This window comes from Mesitornis unicolor, unplaced genomic scaffold (genome assembly GCF_000695765.1).
Source record: "Mesitornis unicolor isolate BGI_N332 unplaced genomic scaffold, ASM69576v1 scaffold46132, whole genome shotgun sequence".
Classification (NCBI taxonomy): domain Eukaryota; kingdom Metazoa; phylum Chordata; class Aves; order Mesitornithiformes; family Mesitornithidae; genus Mesitornis; species Mesitornis unicolor.
Genome location: NW_010169400.1, coordinates 28,784 through 46,229, shown reverse-complemented (window position 1 = coordinate 46,229; position 17,446 = coordinate 28,784). Strand labels below are relative to the sequence as shown.

The window sequence follows — 17,446 nt, the reverse complement described above, 5'->3', positions numbered from 1 at the left end:
GAGGAGTCCGCGTGGCTCCTCCCCTTGTCCCGCTGTCGTGGTCAGGGTGCCCCATGTTCTCCCTCACTGTTTCAGAGTGTCCCGTGGGCTGAGGTGTCCCTGTGTCCTCTCTCAGTGGGTCAGTGCCCCCGTGTCCCCTGCCGTGTGTAAGGGTGTCCTCATGTCCTCCTTCAATGGGCCAGTGTGTCCTCCGTGTCCCCCCTGCCGTGGGTCAGAGTGCCCCATGTCTTGCCTCTTTGAGTCAGAGTGCCCCTGTGTCCCCCCGCCATGGGTCACGGTGTCCCTATGCCCTCCTTCAGTGGGTCAGGGTATCCCTATGTGCCCATGCTGATCATGCAGAGCAGTTTTGGGGAGCACACCCGACACCCAAGGGGTCTGTGCCCTGCCTGGCCCTACCTGCTTCTGTCCCCACAGGTGTGCTGCCCCTCTGCCGCCAGCTGCCAGCATGGGGCAGAACCAGCCTGCAGCCCCCGAGTCCCCTGCAGCCCCTTGGCATCCTGCGTGCCCCGTGTCGTGCCTTCAGCAACAACAAGATCCTGGTGGAGCTGGATGAGAGCACAGGTTTGGCGGGTGGTACCTCTGCAGTGTCACCCATGTGCTGTGGGCTGTTGTGGGATGCAGGCAGGGTGCTCTCTCCTGTGCCAGCCACACGGCACATGTGGCTCTGGGTGTGGAAAGCCACCAGTGCCTCGGATGTTCCAGCCTCAGGTGCTCAGGACCCTAGCTGTAACCACGGGCAAACTTTGTGCCCTGTCCCCTTTGTGGGGTCCATGCTTTAGGGACCTGGTAGAGGTCAGGTGGAGGTCAGGGAGCAGTTGCTGGAGATTTCTGTGTCCTGGCTGCCGGGAGTAGCTGTCACGGAGCCATGTCCCCACACTGAACAAAGGGATGCCTCTCCTTGAGGCTTCCCAGGGCCTGCCTTTGGCTGCCAGCCCCAGTCCTCGTGCTGTTCCCAGACTGAGCACTCGGTGAGGACCTTTTGGGGTAGGATAGTGCCAGTTGGGAGGGTTCAGAGCCCTTCCTGCAGTGCTGGCCAGGGCAGCAGTGCTGTCAGCAGGCTCAAAAAGGTGTGTGAGGCCCTGGGCACGGGATGTTTGCTATAATAGAAGCTGGAGGCTCAACTTTACTTCGTGGCCCAGAGGAAAGGGACCTACTGGGCAGCACGACCCGAGAATTTGCTGCTTTTTGGGACACACCATGTGGACAGCACATGTTTGCTGGTTCATGCTTCAAGTTCACCGCTGGCTGAGTGAGCCTGGTGTGCAGGCAGGTTTTGGCCCCACCACTCTGGTGGCTTTTTGAAGAGCCAGAAATGGAAAGACACCATCTGGGGTGAGCAGGGAAACATAGAGATGGGTGAAGCTCCCTTGGGCAAGGCAGTGCATGCCCTTGTGTTGGGGGGTTCTGATGTCTCTGTGTTAACCATGGCACAGGCGTCGCCACGATGAAGTTCAAGAGCCCCCCAGTCAACAGCTACAGCCTGGACTTCCTCACTGAGTTTTGCATTAGCATGGAGAAGCTGGAGAACAACCGGGCCTGCCGGGGCGTGATCTTCACATCCGTATGTGTTGTCCTGAGCTTAGGGTGTGATTTGGCAGGCACAGGTGCTGTTCCCTTGCTCCTGTTTGGTCTTCAGGCTCCCTGGTCACTGGCATGGGAGGGCCTGGAAGCAGCTGGGAAGGAGGGGAAGGGGTTCTTGGAGCGGCAGTGCTCTTTCTTCACTGCCCTTTTCTAGTGGAAGAATAACAACTGAGTATGGTCATTTGTCATTTAAATCAAAGCTGCTTATCTGCAAACCCGACACATCCCTTGAGATCTCTTGAACTGCCCAGAGGGAGCTGCTAGGAGACGCCAGCATTTATTTTCAGAGGTGATGCAGGTACAAGATAGTGCCCAGGAATGGGACGGGGCAGGTTTTGTGCTGTGGCTGATGTACCCACACAGGGACCCTGATAATGAGAAATTGTGCTGCAAACAGAGTCCAGCCCTACAGGTTGAGGTGACAGGATTATCCAGGCCATGGGGAGATTGTTTCAGAACCCCAAAAGACCTTGGTTTATCTCATATTTAATTATCACTTTCCCTTTCCTCAGGCTACCAGGCTGAGTGTGTTAGAGAGCTGAAGGGTCACCCCTGAGCAGTGACTCTCAGTGACATTTGTTTTTTCCTGCTTCCAGGCCGTCCCCAAAATCTTCTCAGCTGGCCTGGACATCACTGAGATGTGCGGGAAGAGCATGGAGCACTACGCTGAGTTCTGGAGAGCTGTGCAGGAGATGTGGCTCCGTGTGTATGGCTCCAACATGGTGACAGTTGCCGCAGTCAACGTATGTCCTTTAGATCCGCCTCCCTAGTTGCCCCATGGGGTCTGTCACTTGCTGCAGCTCATTTGCACCGTGTGGGCAGGGACAGCCAAAAAACCAGGCTTGTCAGTGCTGAAAGAATTACAGGGATGTATTTGTTTGGAAGTCTGGGCAAAGTCCACGTTTGTCGGTTTGGCGCGTTGGGGCTTGGGAAGGTAAGGGGGCGTGGGATGTTGCAGGCTCCACGTAAGCTGCAGGCACTGCTGCGGCATAGCGGCATTTCATCTGTGGTGGAGACCGTGCGTGGCATTCGTGTCCTGCTGATAGGGACTGAAGTGCCCTTTTGTGCAGTAAGAGCCGTGGCCTGCCCCAAGAGCTCAGGTGGGAGTCTGTCCTCAAGGCTGGAGGACAAGGAGGAGGGCTGTAGGCCAGTGGTTAAGCCCAGAGGGGCACTGATGGCAGACGAGTAGCAGAGAAGCCAAGCGGTTGGCGTAGGGAGGAGTCCAAAGGACGCCTGTCACGTGCCCACCAGCTGCTTTCTCGGGGATGAGACTCATAGGAGTTGCTCAGGGTTGCTTGCTTGGCCATTGAACTGCTTTGGCAGTGGGGAGGAGACGGGAGGAAACCATGCAGCGCTGCAGGTGCTTGTCCTTGGTCCTGTGGGCAGCGATATTTTGGACATTGGGCAGTGCGGTTTATCATAAGCCCTTTCTTCACCAAGTTTTGCTCCTCCAGCCGTGGTTCTTCACCAGCAGGGAAGTGCTGTCTGAATCTCGGTGTCTGTAGATGGGTTGTTATGTGCTTGGTGTCATGTTTTTATCTTTCAGTTCAGTGCCACTTTGGCAGCTCACCGTTCTGTGTCTGTCCATAGACTGTCTTTGAAGGCTGCTGCGTCTCCCGCAGGTGTCCTGTGCAGGGTTAAGCAAGCACCGAGTTGTGGCAAAAGTGGTCACAAATGGAAGTTTTATAGACAGAAGATTTTACACAGCCCCAGGACAGAACCGTTTCTGTGGCATTTAGGGTTATAATCCCAAGTAGGGTTAAAAACTCATGCAGGGTTATGAGAAAATGCCATAGCAAATCTCCACTGCGGGGTTTGCAACCCAAGTAACACAGATCAGTTAACTAGATTTCCAGGCTGGAAAATGGAAGAAGCAAAGAGCATTGAAAAATGAAAGGATAAACCCTGGTAAACCTATCAGAAATCGTCTTTAGGTCTGTTTCTACTCAGGTAATGAGAGAATTGGGGGACAAGCTCTGTCACCCTGTGTCTTCCATGCACTGGAGAACACAGCGAGGCTGGGGTTGCAGGTTGCAGGGACATTTGTAACCAGTGCACAAGGGCTGACCTGGACTCTCTCCTTCCTTCCCTTTGCCAGGGGTCCAGCCCGGCAGGAGGCTGTCTCGTTGCCTTGTCGTGTGACTACAGGATCATGGTGGAGAACCCCAAATTCATCATCGGCCTGAACGAAGCCCAGCTGGGCATTGTGGCTCCCTTCTGGTAGGCCAGTGCCTCCCACTTCCACACTGTGTCAGTTGCAGGTCTCTGATGAGAATTCATCTTCAAGGAGTTTATTAATCAGTTTTGCTGGCCGCTGAGATGTAGTTTTATGTCAGTGGTCAGGTCGTAGCAGCAGCAGGAGACAGCACCTCATTTCTCTGTCCTATCCTGCAGGGATGTGAGAAGCTCTCAAGCTGCAGAAAGTCCTCATGTCCTTCACCAGCGAGGACCTCAGTTCTGACTCTGCAGTCAACTCCAAAACTAGTGCTGGGAGATGTCCCTGGTCAGGCTCAGTCTAGGAATATGCTTTCCTGTTGGTACAGGCTGTGTACCTGCAAAATGCCATAGCTGTGGAGATCTCTGGAAGCATAAGGGCACTAAGATACTGAGGCATGGACCCTTGGTTGCCCTTAGAACAGGTAAATGTACTGTTGGAAAGGAAGGAGTGGGCACAGCTGAGGCCTGTGGACTGAGGGTAAATAGAGCAGTTCATGGAGAGGAGAGGGAGCTCTTGGGGTAGCACCGAAAATGGCTCTGCTCGCCTGACTTTGTACAACATGCCTGAGCCTGGAGCTGCTGTTTCAAGACCCACGCCTGGGGAGTGGGACTGAGCGTGCTCTTAGCTTCAGTGTCTGCGTGCAGCTACCGCTGGGTGTTTCCTTCCCTGACTGTGGCTTTTCCTCCCATGTCTTCTAGGTTTAAGGACACATTTGTGAATGTTGTTGGACACCGAATTGCTGAACGCTCCCTCCAGCTGGGTTCCCTCCACCCTGCACCCGATGCCCTCAAGCTTGGCCTTGTGGATGAGCTGGTGCCAGAGGAGAAGCTCCAGGAGAGGGCTGTGGCTGTTATGGCACAGTGGTTGGCCCTTCCTGGTAAGGGTGGCACCTCCCTTACCCCCCTTAGGGCATCTGAAGGGTGGGAAGGACACGTACCGGGACTGGTACCTGCGAGCTGTGTAGCAGTTTCCATTTAAGGGGAAGGTGTGGATTACTGGGAGGTAGGAGAGCTCAGCACTGTGGTCCTGGCAGCCTTGAGTTAACAGGGAGGGGCTTGCCAATGCACCCGCACAGGGGACACCATGCTGGGTGTGCAGGGCACGTGGCTCCAGCTTGGCTTGCCCTGCCAGCACTACTGAGGAGGTGCCTGGGCTCCAGACACAAACTGAATCTCCATGTCTTTCAGTGGAGGTGTTACCCCAGAAAGAGGATCCCTAAACAGCACGCTCTCCCCCACTGTCCTGACGTTAGAGAGAAACCTCAGCCCTAATAGTGGGGAGCATGTCTCAGTTGTGCTGTCTCCTGACTTGCAGGAGGCACCATGCAGCTCCTTCCTCAGAGCCCTAAATCAGACCCAGGGAGAGTCTGGGTACTGGTGTCGGTAGCACATGGATGCTGGAGAGATTTGAGGTTACCAGTGAATGGGGAGGGTTGGTCATCATTTCACTGTTGCTGTTGCAGCACATTCAGAGTGTGCATGCAACATCTGTGCAACAAATGTGCTGCTGCATCCATGTGTGTGAGCAGATGTGGGCTCAAGGCCTTGGTCAGCTCCAGCAGCCTGCACTGCCCCAGCAGCATCCACGTATCCGCACTGACCTGGCCCAGAGCCTGCCAGCGGGGTGGACTCAAGGGGGCAGTGCTGCTGGCTTTGGTATGATGTCTTTAGCATGAGCAGACTGTCCTGCTAGGGGTCAAAGGACTTGGGTTGGGAGAGATTGAGGGAGCTTTTGTGTTCAGTTCTGGGCCCCTCAGTTCAAGATGGACAAGGAATTGCTTGTAAGAGTCCAGTGCAGAGCCACAAAGATGATTGAGGGAGTGGAGCATCTCCTGATGAGGAGCGGCTGAGGGAGCTGGGTCTCTTTAGCTTGGAGAAGAGGAGACTGAGGGGTGACCTCATTCATGGTTATCAATTTGTAAAGGGTGAGTGTCAGGAGGAAGGAGCCAGGCTCTTCTCTCTGATGTCCAATGACAGGACAAGGGGCAATGGGTGCAAGCTGGAGCATAGGAAGTTCCATGTGAACATGAGGAAAAACTCATTTACTGTAAGGGTTACAGAGCGTGCCCCAGGCTGCCCAGAGAGATTGTGGAGTCTCCTCCTCTGGAGACATTCAAAACCCACCTGGACTTGTTCCTGTGTGACCTGGTCTGGGTGATCCTGCTCTGGCAGGGGCGTTGGACTGGGTGATCTTTCAAGGTCCCTTCCAAATCCTAATATTCTGTGATTCTGAGAGCTTAGAACCAGAGCAGTTTCAAATAGCAGAGAATTGTGTTCGGTTGCTGCTGTCCTGAGCCCAGTGGTGTGTGTTGTGGTGGGGGCTGGGCTCTGGAGGGCACAAAGAGAAGGAGATGCGCAGCTTTTTTTCATCTGTTCAGTAGTTGAGTCATTTCCCCACTGAGTGGTACAGATCATAATTTATTGCACAAGAATGTATCCAGTTCAGCTTCCAGCCGATGGTTTTTTCTGACATCTTTCCCTGCTGGTTTAAAGAGCCCTTTGGTGTGCAGCTGCCCTTCTTTGGAGGCACCTGCACATGGTGGCAGTGGCTGAGAGCTGGGCAGGGGTGAGGACCACGTGTGTTCCCCATCCTCGCTCTCCTCTCTGCAGACCATGCCCGTCAGCTCACCAAGTCCATGATGAGGAAGGCGGTGTTGGACCGCCTGATAGCTCACCGGGAGGAAGACACTCAGAACTTCGTCAGTTTCGTCTCAAAAGAGTCCATCCAGAAGTCACTTCGCATGTACATGGAGATGCTAAAGAAGAAGAGCTGAGAAGCTGACAGCTGGGGCTCTGTCCCAGGAACTCCAAAATGCTGCAGTAGCTGTAGACTTTCACAGTGAAGTCCAGTGTCAGCAGTTGGAGACATGCTGCCTGCTCCTGTGGCCACCCCAACCACCCCTTCCCCTTAGTCCCTATAGAGTGCCTGACACCACCACTGCCTTTCTCGAGAGCAAAGAGAGGGTCTTGATGCCGCTGTGGCCAGAGCCTGCTGGTCCTTGTATATCCTTCCTCCTGTCCAACAGCTGACTGTGAAATTAGATTTTTCAATAAAGTCTGATGAGGAAGGAGGTGGATGCGTCATTCCCCAACCTGTCCGCAGTGACCACTTCCTGGTTGGTGGCTTGACGCTGGGTTCTGGTTTGTGGTGTGTCTCTTCTTCAGACCAGGACCCAGACCAGCCCACGTGCAGGGCTCATGGATGGGGCTGCAGGGAGCGCTTTCATGGAGGCTGGTGGTTGGGAGCTGGAGCTGGATTGTGGTGTGTAGCCACAGGAGGAGCTCAAGCTGCCAGCTTCGCCTCCACTGGGTAGTGGTCACTGACTGCCAGAGCCTGGAGGAGAGCGAGAGGTGAAGAGGTGTAATGCAGGGGTTCGGTGAGCCCCTTGCCCCTCATAGTGGTGGTGGGGCCAACAGGGCAGCTGTGATCACCCTGCCAGACCCTTCTACCTGCTGGAGGGGGTCGTCATGTCCCCAGCCTTGAGACACTCAACACAAGGCTCCAGTTTTGGCACCTCTTGTGGAAGATGCCCAAGTGTGGCCTGGGACAGGTGCTGGCAGAGAGGTGCCTGCCCTCCAAGACCCCAGTGTCTCACTTGAGAGCTCTGTGCCAGCTGTGAGTGCTTGGAGCTTGGCTTTGATTGCCCCATGCCCTGGGGTCCTGCCCATGCCCGCTCATGAAAGATCACAAAAAACTCCATGCGCCTCATCTCTTCCCCACCGGGACAGGCAACAACCCCAAATCCCCTTTCCTGTTTCCGCCCCTGGGTCCCTTGTCACCCCAAGCTCCCTGTTAGCTGGCTGTGGGCTGCCACGTCGCGGGAGGGGAGTGTTCCTTACACAGAGCTGTGCTAATGTCCCGGCAGACAGGCACTGGGTAGGGGCACACGTGCTGTGTCTGGAACCAGCTCAGGCTGCTGCTGGAGCTGCTTCAGCTCCATTTTTAAGTTGATACTCAAAAGAGGCAGCTTTGCAACTGCACCAGGCTGCTTAATCCCAAACAGACACTGGCAGCCCTGCAGCTGGTGCTGCCTAGGGCACCTCAGCTTTAGTGGCTCTTTGAGCTCCGGCTTTGCATGTCCCACTCACCTCCTCCTGCTCCAGCCGGAAAGCACGTTGGAAGTTGTAGATGGCAGCTGAATTTGGCACGATGCTTCTCTTCAGCTTGGCGCCACACACCACGATCCTGCCAGGAAGACACAGGCCGTGGGTCCTGCTGCTGCCCCCGCACTTGGTGGTGGTGCCGGCTACAGGGGAACCCTAGGGTGCTGGGGAGGGTAACGGTGCTACAGTGGCGCTCACCTGTCATAGGCACAGTCCGACTTCCCCACGGTGGTGTCAGCATCATCGGGGAGCAGCCACTTGAAGATGTCACTGGTGCGCAAGCGGATGGCTGACCAGTCGCTCGGCTGGACGTAGGCACAGTCAGCGTTGAAGTCCCCCAGGAACATGATGTTCTGTGGTGAGGAGATGGGGGAGTCATGTCAGCTGGGTAACAGGGCTGCCCTTGACACCAGCCCTCCCGTGGGGACCAGACCCTGCTTCAGGTCAGCTCTGGGTGCCATGGCATCCCCCATGGCAGGGGACAGGGCAGGAGCAGGGCCCCACCTCACCACCCTTGCACCAGCTATGCTTGCCTCAGAGTGAGGACTCAGCATGGGTCAAGTGGTCCCCAGGGCTCAGCGCCCACCCTTGGTGCCTCCCCTGGTGCTGGCGGCACTCACGTCAGTCCCCCACTTGTGGAGAATGGCCAGGTAGACATCATAGAGTGCATCAATTTCGGCGACGGCATCGTGTGGGGCTGAGTGCAGTGGCACTAGCACAAACTCCTCTGCCTCTGCCAGAGGAGAGGGACATCAGACCCATGGCCACCTTGAACCGCCACCCGGGGCCACCTGACCCCCCTGCTTACTGGTGTGGGGTGCTGAGACCCTCAGGATGAACGGCTCCCGGCTGAAGACATCCTGAGGATCCTCATATTGGTAGGTGTCCACCACGGACACAACGTCTGTCCTGTGAGACCAAAGGAATAGTGACCCCGGGGCTTGACAGGGCCCCTGTGCCCCCTCCATGGCATCAGTGGCCCCACAGTGCTGTGGGACAGGCAGCAGCGTGCCCAGCCCTGTCACCTGTAGATGAATAGGTACATCTCCTTGTAGTTTTCCCGTCCCAGGAGGCCGCTGATCTCGTAGTCATATGGGGATGTGGACATGCTGTGAAGATGCAAAGGCAGGACAGTGACGTGGCTGGCACCATCCTGGGGTGGCCCCAGCACGGCCATGGGCTGGGTGGCCATGGGATCAGAACCAGCCAGTCCTGCTCTGCCGTCCTCGTGGGCCACTGTGGCCTGGCCATGGGATGACATGAGGTATATGGGCTCTGAGCCACCCTGCTGTCCCCACCGCCCTGGAGTGGCTCCATGGACACAGCCGGCCATCAGGAGGGTGCGGGACAGCTCCTGCCACCCATTTCTTTGCAGGGATGCTCCCCACATTCATTTGCAGCAAAGCTAAATTAGGTTAATGAGCAGCCTGGGGCTCCACGGAGCCTGGCGTCACCCTCCCTGCCCTGGCTGCTTTGTGGCTGTGCTGAGGGGACACCAAAGAGGCAAGAACGTGGGCTGGGCGTTCCTGCTCAGGAGGACTTGCCACCTTTCAAGAGGGCAGCAGTGTCATCCGCCCAGTCCCAGCCTGTGGCCTCACTTAAAACAGGGTCAGCACTCAGTGGGCTAAAAGCCCACCCCAGCAGTCCATTTGCCTCCTGGGGTGCCTGATCCATTGGTTTCAGAGCATCATCTGCCACTGGATCCATCCTGGGGTCCCTCGCTGGGGTGCAGGAGGCTCCCTGCCTTCTTCATTCCCCCTCTCGCCTCTGGCCTATCCTGTTGGATTTTGGAGACGGAGCTTGCCAGAGCTGTAGTTCCTGTCCTTCCTGTGCACTCTGGTGGGGTTGCAGCTTTCAGAGGGGTTTTCTGCCACTTGTATCTCCCTTCCCCTCCCCAGGTTATTCCCAGTGGCTTTTTCAGCACCTGCTCAGAGCTTCCTCCCCAGCACTTATTCCCCTTTCCAAAAACAAACCCTCTGCTGATGGATGACTTATTTGACCTTTTCTGGCTCGGGCAGCTTGGCTTTCCCAGCTGATGCTGGCGCCTCAGCCCAGACACACTCAGCCCCAACCCCGCTCATACCTGTTGAGCTGCTCCATGAGCTGGGTGACAGCGCTGAGGTCAGAGTCGCGCACCTCCTGCACCAGCACCACGTCGTAGCGGCGCAGGATCTGTGGGGCCAAGAGGAACAGCAGTGGAGAGAAGAAGCCTGTCAACAACAACCTGTCACTGGCTCGGGGTCACTGTCTCCCACCCGGGCACTCCAACATTACACTGGATGCAGTGCCATGGGGACCTGCTTGTCCCTCAGTGCCGGGGCAGATGTCCCCACAGAGGGCTCAGGGGGACCATGAGGTCTGCCTGATGCCCCACTTTGTTCCTCACCAAGCCTTCATCCCCTCAGGGTATCCCCAGCACTGGGATGCCACCCCATCCACAGTCACGTCGCCACGTGTCCCTGGCACAGGAGTCATATTTTGGTTCTGCCCCAGCACACAGCCTGTCTCACACTCACGCTGATGATGATGCCCGCCACTTCCTCGTTGGCCATCTTGGTGTCACCGAACGCCTGGATGTTGAAGGCACCGACACGCAGTGTGGCCGTGGCCAGGCATGGGAGAGCCACAGCCAGAAGGGATAGTGCCAGCATCATGGTCCCCATCCTGCCAGGAGGGATGCTGAGCCAGAGAGATGCAGTGATGAAAGCCCAACTTGGAAAACTACTTTGGATTTGGGCACAGAGAAAAAAAATACATGTAGATTCTTCCTAAGTCCTGGTGTGGAGCAGTGTGCTGTGGTGGGCAGCCCCTGCAGAGCTGGCACAGGCTGTCTGCCAGCTCGCTGGTCCAGGAGAAGCTAAATCCTGTCTCGCCGTGTTGAATCCACCCAGCAGCACCTCTCCTAGTACCCAGGATCGCCCAGCTCCACTCCCTGCTGGGACATCTCCAACGCCCAGCAGCCTCAGCCACCACTGTCAGCACTCCGGGCTGCTTCATATCCTTGAACTTGATCACAGCCCCTGTAGCTGGGGTAAGGGAGCAACTCCTTATCCCAGCTCATCCTAGTCCCTCCCAGTTTATGACTGAAGATGCCGAGCCCAGATCTGTCCTTACCTTGCCAAGTGCGCAGCACCTCTGTCCTCCCAGCGACAGGATGGGCGGCTTTATTGCCAGTGGAAGTGCAGGCAAAGCAGGATGAGTCGGACACCCCCGTGGGGGTTTTGTCATGGCTTTGGGCTCCTTCCTACATTGGGAAACCAAAAACCCACAGGGCAGCAGGGTGGGGCTGGCATAGCCACCTCTGTGCTGTTGTGGTGAAGGGTGGCTGGGGAGGTACGGTGGTGCTGGGGCATCCTGATGGGGCTGGGTGGGCATGCTGGACTCAGGGTGCTGCAGTTGGGGTGGCCCCCTGGGTCACAGCACAGGGCATGGCAGCCAGGCAGGCGGTGAAGGGCAATAGCCTTAATGGGGGTGATTCAGATGGTGTAATTAGAGAAGAGAGAAGGAAATGGCGGTGTGTCGGGGTCAGGCAGGCTGAGCACCATCAGTCTTGCAAAGGAGGGCAACTGTACACCCCTGCAGCAGCCCCGGCAGTCACCCAGAACAGCCCCACTGGTGACTCAAAGCAGCCCCAGTTGCCACCTAAAGCAGTCCCACTGGTGACCCGAATCAGCCCCAGTGAAGCTGGAATTCCCTGTGCTGGCACACAGCATCACCCTGACACACAGTGTCACCCCGACACATGGCATCACCCCAGCTGAGGGAGCGGGCAGCTGTGTCAGGGTGCCGGTGGCAGGCGGGCAGGAGGCGATGGACAGCTGCTCAGGTCGTGGCTTGCCGGGCTCTTGTGCACCACCAGGTTTTGCATCCTCACTTCCAGTCACGGGATGAGTACGGTGTCCCCAGACACAGTCCCAACACCGAAACCCTCTCAGTAGGCACTGAATTCCCCAGGGAACTGACTCATGGTCTCTGTCTCCCCCCACCCTCACCGTCAGCGCCTTGTCAGCCATCCCGCAGCCAGGCAGGTTCCAGCAGGATGTGGCCCCCGAGCCCGTGGAAGAGCATCCTGCTACCTGGAAAGGTGGCCAAATCCTGCCTGGAGCCTCCCAGGCCCTTCCTTGTGTCCCAGCAGCTCAGAGGAAAGCAGCAAGGTCTGGGACTCTCAGTGGCAGAAGGGGACCTCCAGCCCTGGGGACCTCCCTGGTTCTAGCCCCAGTGGTGGATGGAGGTTTGGGTGTTCGGGGCTACTGGGGAGACTGAAGGGACTCTTTTTCCAAAGCTGCAAAAGCTGGAAAGGGCTCATTTTTTATTGCAAGCTAAGGGCATCCCACTCCCACAGGACCCCAGATTGCAGCTCCTTGCAGAGACGGTGGACAACTCAGCTAACACCAGTGGTGCGTGGGCTCCCATGATGGACACGGAGGTGTGCCAGGATGTCCTGATAGCTGCTGGCACAAGGATGGGCTCAGTGGGCTTTCAGGGTCACCTCCACTGGGAAATGGTCGCTGACAGCCAAAGCCTGTATGTGAGGGCAAAGCAGAGAGGAGGCTGAGCTCATCCAGACCCATCATCGCTGTCCTGGCTGTCTGGGACCCCAACACTGCACTCCAACCCCAATATTTAGAGTATATCCCAAAACGCCCAGGCTGGGGAGCTGCATTGGTGCAGGGGTTGGGTCAGGCCACCCTTGGGTGCAACCCGGGGGTCAGGGAGCCCACCCACACTCCTGGGAGGCGTGGTGGGCTGGATCCCAGCAGTGGCAGGCTTGTGTGCCCCAGCCCCTCACTCACATCCTTGGTCTGGAGGTGGAAACGCTTCTGAAAGTTGTTGACGGTGGCGGAGCCAGGCTCAATGTCCTGGCGCAGTGCGGTGCCGCAGGCGACGATGCTGCCGGGGCATCATGGGGGCGTTAGCACCCACTGGTCCCCCCATGCCAGCCCCCACACCGCTGCCACGGCACCCACCGGTCATAGGCGCAGTTGGTGGTGGGGGCGACAGTGGTGTCAGCACTGTCGGGGATGAGCCACTCGCAGGCACGGAGAGAGCGCAGTCGGATGGATGGCCACTGGGCACTTGTCACGTAGGAGCAGCCAGCGTTGAAGTCACCCAGGAAGAGGATGTTCTGTGGGGCAGTGAGCTGTGTTCCTGCCCACAGACCTTATGGGGCAGCAAGGGCTCCCTAAAATCCTCTGGGCAGCAAGATACCTCCCTGGGGCTCCACAGCATGGAGGAACAAGCCCCCATTAATGGCAGCAGAGCCACTCAGCAACTCCCTGATTGGACATTGCTGGGGTGGCACCTGCTTTTATGTGTATGAGAGGTCTCCAGTGGGACACTTCCACCCCAGGACGATCACCAGGATGTGTGGTGGCCATACACCAGCCCACCTGGCTGCCCTGGGGAGGAGCCAAGCTCCCCACCATCGCTTACGTTGGTTGCCCACTTGTCGATGACATCGGTGTATACATCGTACAGTGCATCAATCTCATCTGCTGCGCTGCTGGGCTCGGCGTGCAGGGGCACCATCACAAACTCCTCCACCTCTGCTGGACAGGCAGCTGTCAGCACCCAGCTCAGGTGCAGCACACAAAAAGGGAGCAGAAACCCCAGGGGACCACCCCTGACCAAGCTCCACCTGCTGGCTGGGAAAAGCTGCTGAAGGGAAAGGGCGTGTTGGATTTTTATGGTCTGTCTGTCCTCCAGACTGGAATTTCCAGTGGGTAGCTGTGACCCTCTGCACATGGTTTGGGGTTTGCTGCTTGTTTCCCCTCATTTTTTCCAAGCTGTCATGGTTTTGGGAAGGAGATGAGGGTGGGAGAGAGATGAGAGAGTGTGTGTGCCCTAGGGAGCTGTTGGGGAAGTGGAAGTGATGGCATGGGGTAGGACATGGCACAAGGTGGGAAATGGGAGGTGGTGGGAGATACTACATGATGGGAGATGGCACAGGATGAGAGGTGGCACATGATGGGAAGTGGCAGGCAGCTGGAGGAAGCAGATGATGGGATATGGCACAAGATGGGAGGCAGCAGGTGATGGGATGTGGGACATGACGGGAAACAGCTGTAGACATGATGTGGCACAAAACTGTAGAGAGTGTATGGCAGACAACATGTGATGGGAGGAGATGGGATGTGGCAGAAGATGGTGGGAAAGAGCAGGCAGTGCTGGCCATGCTGGGCAGACACCCAAGAACTCTGAGCACCCGTGAGAAGGAGAAAGCCCCACAGCCATGAAGGACCCCAGTGGAGGCCCTGAGCTGGGCTCCAGGGTGCAGTCCCCCTGCCTGGCAGGTCTGGGCAGCCCCCAGCACCAGCCTCTGCTCACGTGTGGTGGGTGAGGAGAACTTGACAATGAAGGGCTCCCTGCTGAAGGTATCGGTACTGCAGGACTCACAGCCATCGTCGTAGTAGTAGCTCCCCAGTATAGAGACCATGTCTGACCTGAGACAGGAGAGTGAGACAGCCCCCAGCACCACTGACACAAGAGCCAGGGACTCCAAATGTGCCCATCTCCCTTTGGGGGTCACTGGGGAGGATTGTGAGTGACACAGGGAACACTGGACCCTGGCAGCGTGTCTTACCTGTAGATGAAGACATATTGCTCCTTGTAGCTGGTCCGACCCAGGGGGATGCTGTCCAAAAAGCTGTATGGGTGTGGGGACGCTCTGAGAGCAAGATGCAGAGAGGGTGAGAGCCCCCTCAGCACCCAGCGGGCTCTCTCTATCTGAGCTGAAGGTGCTCTGGCATGGCACGACACCAGCCAGGATCTGTCCTGGCATCCCATTTGCAGGCACCCCCCACCTTGTGCCATTGGGATCACCTGTTGAGCTGCTCCGCAAGCTTCTTCACAGCGCTCAGGTCAGCGTCCCGGACCTCCTGCACCAAGGTGATGTCGTACTCTGACAGGATCTGAGGGGACAAGCTCAGAGCTGCTCCCCCCTGGCTGGGAGCTATTTGTGGGGGCACCTATGGGTTCTTGGGCTGTGAAGTCTCCCAAGGTGGCAATGGGTTGGGGGGGGCATCAGGGATACAGGAGCCAGAGAGGGAGCTCTTCTACTGGAAGGACCCTGGGGTGACATGGTGCTGTCTAGCACCCATCTGTCTACCACCCACTATCCCAGCAACTCCTCACTCACAGGCTGCTGAGTGAGGAATCTGGGCAGCACCGAGCATCATCAGCTCTCGACTGGGGATCAGCAAGAGTGGAGATGAACCAAGATTGAAGTTGGTGATGGGGGACAAGCAGATGGGTGGAAGGATGGAGACATGGACAGATGGATGGAGGTGTGGATGGATAGATGGATGAATGGATGGAGGCATAGGTGAATGGATGGAAGTGTGTGGGCAGATGAATTGATGGATGGGTGGATGCACGGATGGACACAGATGGGTGGATGCTGGCAGAAAGCTGGTGTCCAACTGCCTCAAGCTGGATGCATTCCAGAGACCAGAGAGGGGCCAGGACTGCTTCTCTCCCCCAGCACTTACAGAGACGATGATATCTGCGATGGTCTGGTTGGACATCTTGCTGTCCCCAAAGGTCTTGATGTTGAAGGCGCTGATCTTCAGCGTGACGGCCACGTGCAGTAGGAAAGCTGCAACCAGCAGCGACAGCACCAGCTTTGAGAATGCCATTCTGCGTGCAGAGGAGCAAGGATGAGCTCTGCCCTGCTGTCTGGGAGGGGGATTTGGCACAGATTACGAGAGTGGCCAGAGTATTTCCACTGGCCATGCTGGTTTCCCTGGATGTCCATTTTCCAGCAAACCACCAGGACCCAGGGATGGTGCACCCTCACCCTGCCTGTCCCTCCTGGAAGGAGGCCAGACCACCCGCGAGGCCAGAGCGGATAATTCACTGGCAAAGGAGCAAATGCCATTTCAAGGTGACACGGGGCAGATGCTTCCTCATTCATCATGCACAGCCCGGATGCATCTCCTGGCCCTAGGGCGGGTGGCAGTGGCCAGGGACACCAACGTCCCTTGGCTTGCGCTGCTCCCACCCCTCCCTGGGTCTGCGCTAGAGACCTAGAAGACCTTACAGCAGCCATGCTGGGACAGAGCAAGGGATGGGTCCCCTCCTGACACCCCTCCGCAACTCCTTCCCTGCCTGGTGCATCCTCGCCTGGGGTATCCTGCTCCCCCTGCCCCCAGCACTGCCCCTGCCCCACCCTCACCCAGGCTGGAGCCCCTCAGGGCACCCTGGCAAGGCTGCGTGACGGCTTCCACCCATGGGGAAAGGCATCTGGGAACATTTCCCGTGGCACTTATCTCCCTGGGGTAATATTTCACCAGCGGATGGGATCTGAGCCCTGCCTAAGCCCAGGCACCCCAAGCACCTGGCCCTGCCAGGAGCCCCATAAGATGAACTGGCAAACTCTTCAGCTTTCGGCACACCTGAAGCCCAAGCTGGGGAAGGGCTCAGTGACCCTGGGCTTGCTTTTTCCTTTGGAGCAGCTGCTCTAGTTAAATCCTCACTTTTTCCTGCTTGCATCCTCGCTACAGCTGCAAATGCTACCATCCGTTACACTGCAGTCCCTGCATTTGGTAACGCAGTGATTCGGTAACACCCTGGTTTAGTAATGCTACAATTTGGGTAAATGCCAAAAATTGCCCAAAGCCCTGCAAATCCTCCCCCCTCCTGGGAGATGCAGCAGCCTCTGCAGTCTCACAGGCAGAAGCACCTATAGAGGACTGTATCCATCCCGGGCGATGCTCGTGAGCTGCACCTAGGCTCAGGCCTGGCAGAGCGTCTCAGCAAAATTAAGCTGATCTGGAGAAGGCAACATCGGAGAGGGGAGCTCCTGGGGCGCGAGGGGAGAGGGGAGCTGGACGTACCTGTGGTTTCGCTCAAGGTCTCTAGAACGGGAAGGAGCTGCACCTGCATTTATGAGGAGGGACATGCTCACCTTGCCAACTGGTCGCCCAGCCAAGAGCGTGTGAGGCCGCAGGCTCCATATGGCGTTTTTCACGGAAATAAAGGTCTGCTTGTTGGAAAAAACCTTTTCAACCAGTGCCAACACCTCCTGCCACAGGTAAGGCTGAGAATGTGCCTGAATCAATAAAAATGCTGATAGGAGATCTGTGATCTCTAAGTGAAGCCCAGAGACGGCTCATGGGGAATGGCAGCTCCCCAGTATGGGGCGTGGGCAGCTCTCACTCATCACCAGCTACAAGTTATCTTAAAAAGTGTTTATTTCACCAACACCAACTGTTGTCATCCTGCACACAACATTTCCAACAAGCTGTTTTCAGGCGATCATGCTGGGGACAGCGGAATCCTGGTGCTGGGAACTGGGTGCAGCCACTACATCCTGGCATGGCCCAGCCAGCTCTGGTCTTTGGATGTGGAGCTGAGTCGGGATTCCTGAAAAATGACAGGTCTTTGATCTCCAGACCCTTCCTAAGAGGTCACCCAGGGCAGGCCAGGGAATGGTGGCCCCCACCCTGCATGCTCCTGCAGCTCACCCCAGCCCTCCCCCAGCAGCCTTGGCTGATGTCCTGGCACTCCTGGCCTCCACGGACAGCTGCCACTTTTCCCAGGA

General features: G+C 57.0%; 2 protein-coding genes across 2 annotated transcripts; one reads left to right on the top strand and one right to left on the bottom strand.

Moving 5' to 3' along the window:
• Positions 1-474: 474 nt before the first annotated feature.
• Positions 475-6,583, top strand: ECI1 (enoyl-CoA delta isomerase 1). Its single transcript, XM_010179327.1, has 6 exons — positions 475-561; positions 1,434-1,561; positions 2,178-2,324; positions 3,680-3,801; positions 4,498-4,676; positions 6,409-6,583. The coding sequence occupies exons 2-6, from the start codon at positions 1,445-1,447 to the stop codon at positions 6,570-6,572; spliced, it is 729 nt and encodes a 242-aa protein (XP_010177629.1). The 5' UTR covers positions 475-561; positions 1,434-1,444; the 3' UTR covers positions 6,573-6,583.
• Positions 6,584-7,081: 498 nt separating this feature from the next.
• LOC104536648 lies at positions 7,082-15,539 on the bottom strand. Its single transcript, XM_010179328.1, is given in 16 exon segments — positions 7,082-7,132; positions 7,888-7,984; positions 8,101-8,255; positions 8,523-8,811; positions 8,928-9,011; positions 9,986-10,074; positions 10,419-10,566; positions 11,866-11,978; positions 12,380-12,424; positions 12,696-12,792; positions 12,870-13,027; positions 13,336-13,448; positions 14,230-14,345; positions 14,486-14,569; positions 14,725-14,813; positions 15,393-15,539. Coding segments are annotated over 16 exon segments (1,875 nt in total).
• Between the last annotated feature and the right edge of the window lie 1,907 nt (positions 15,540-17,446).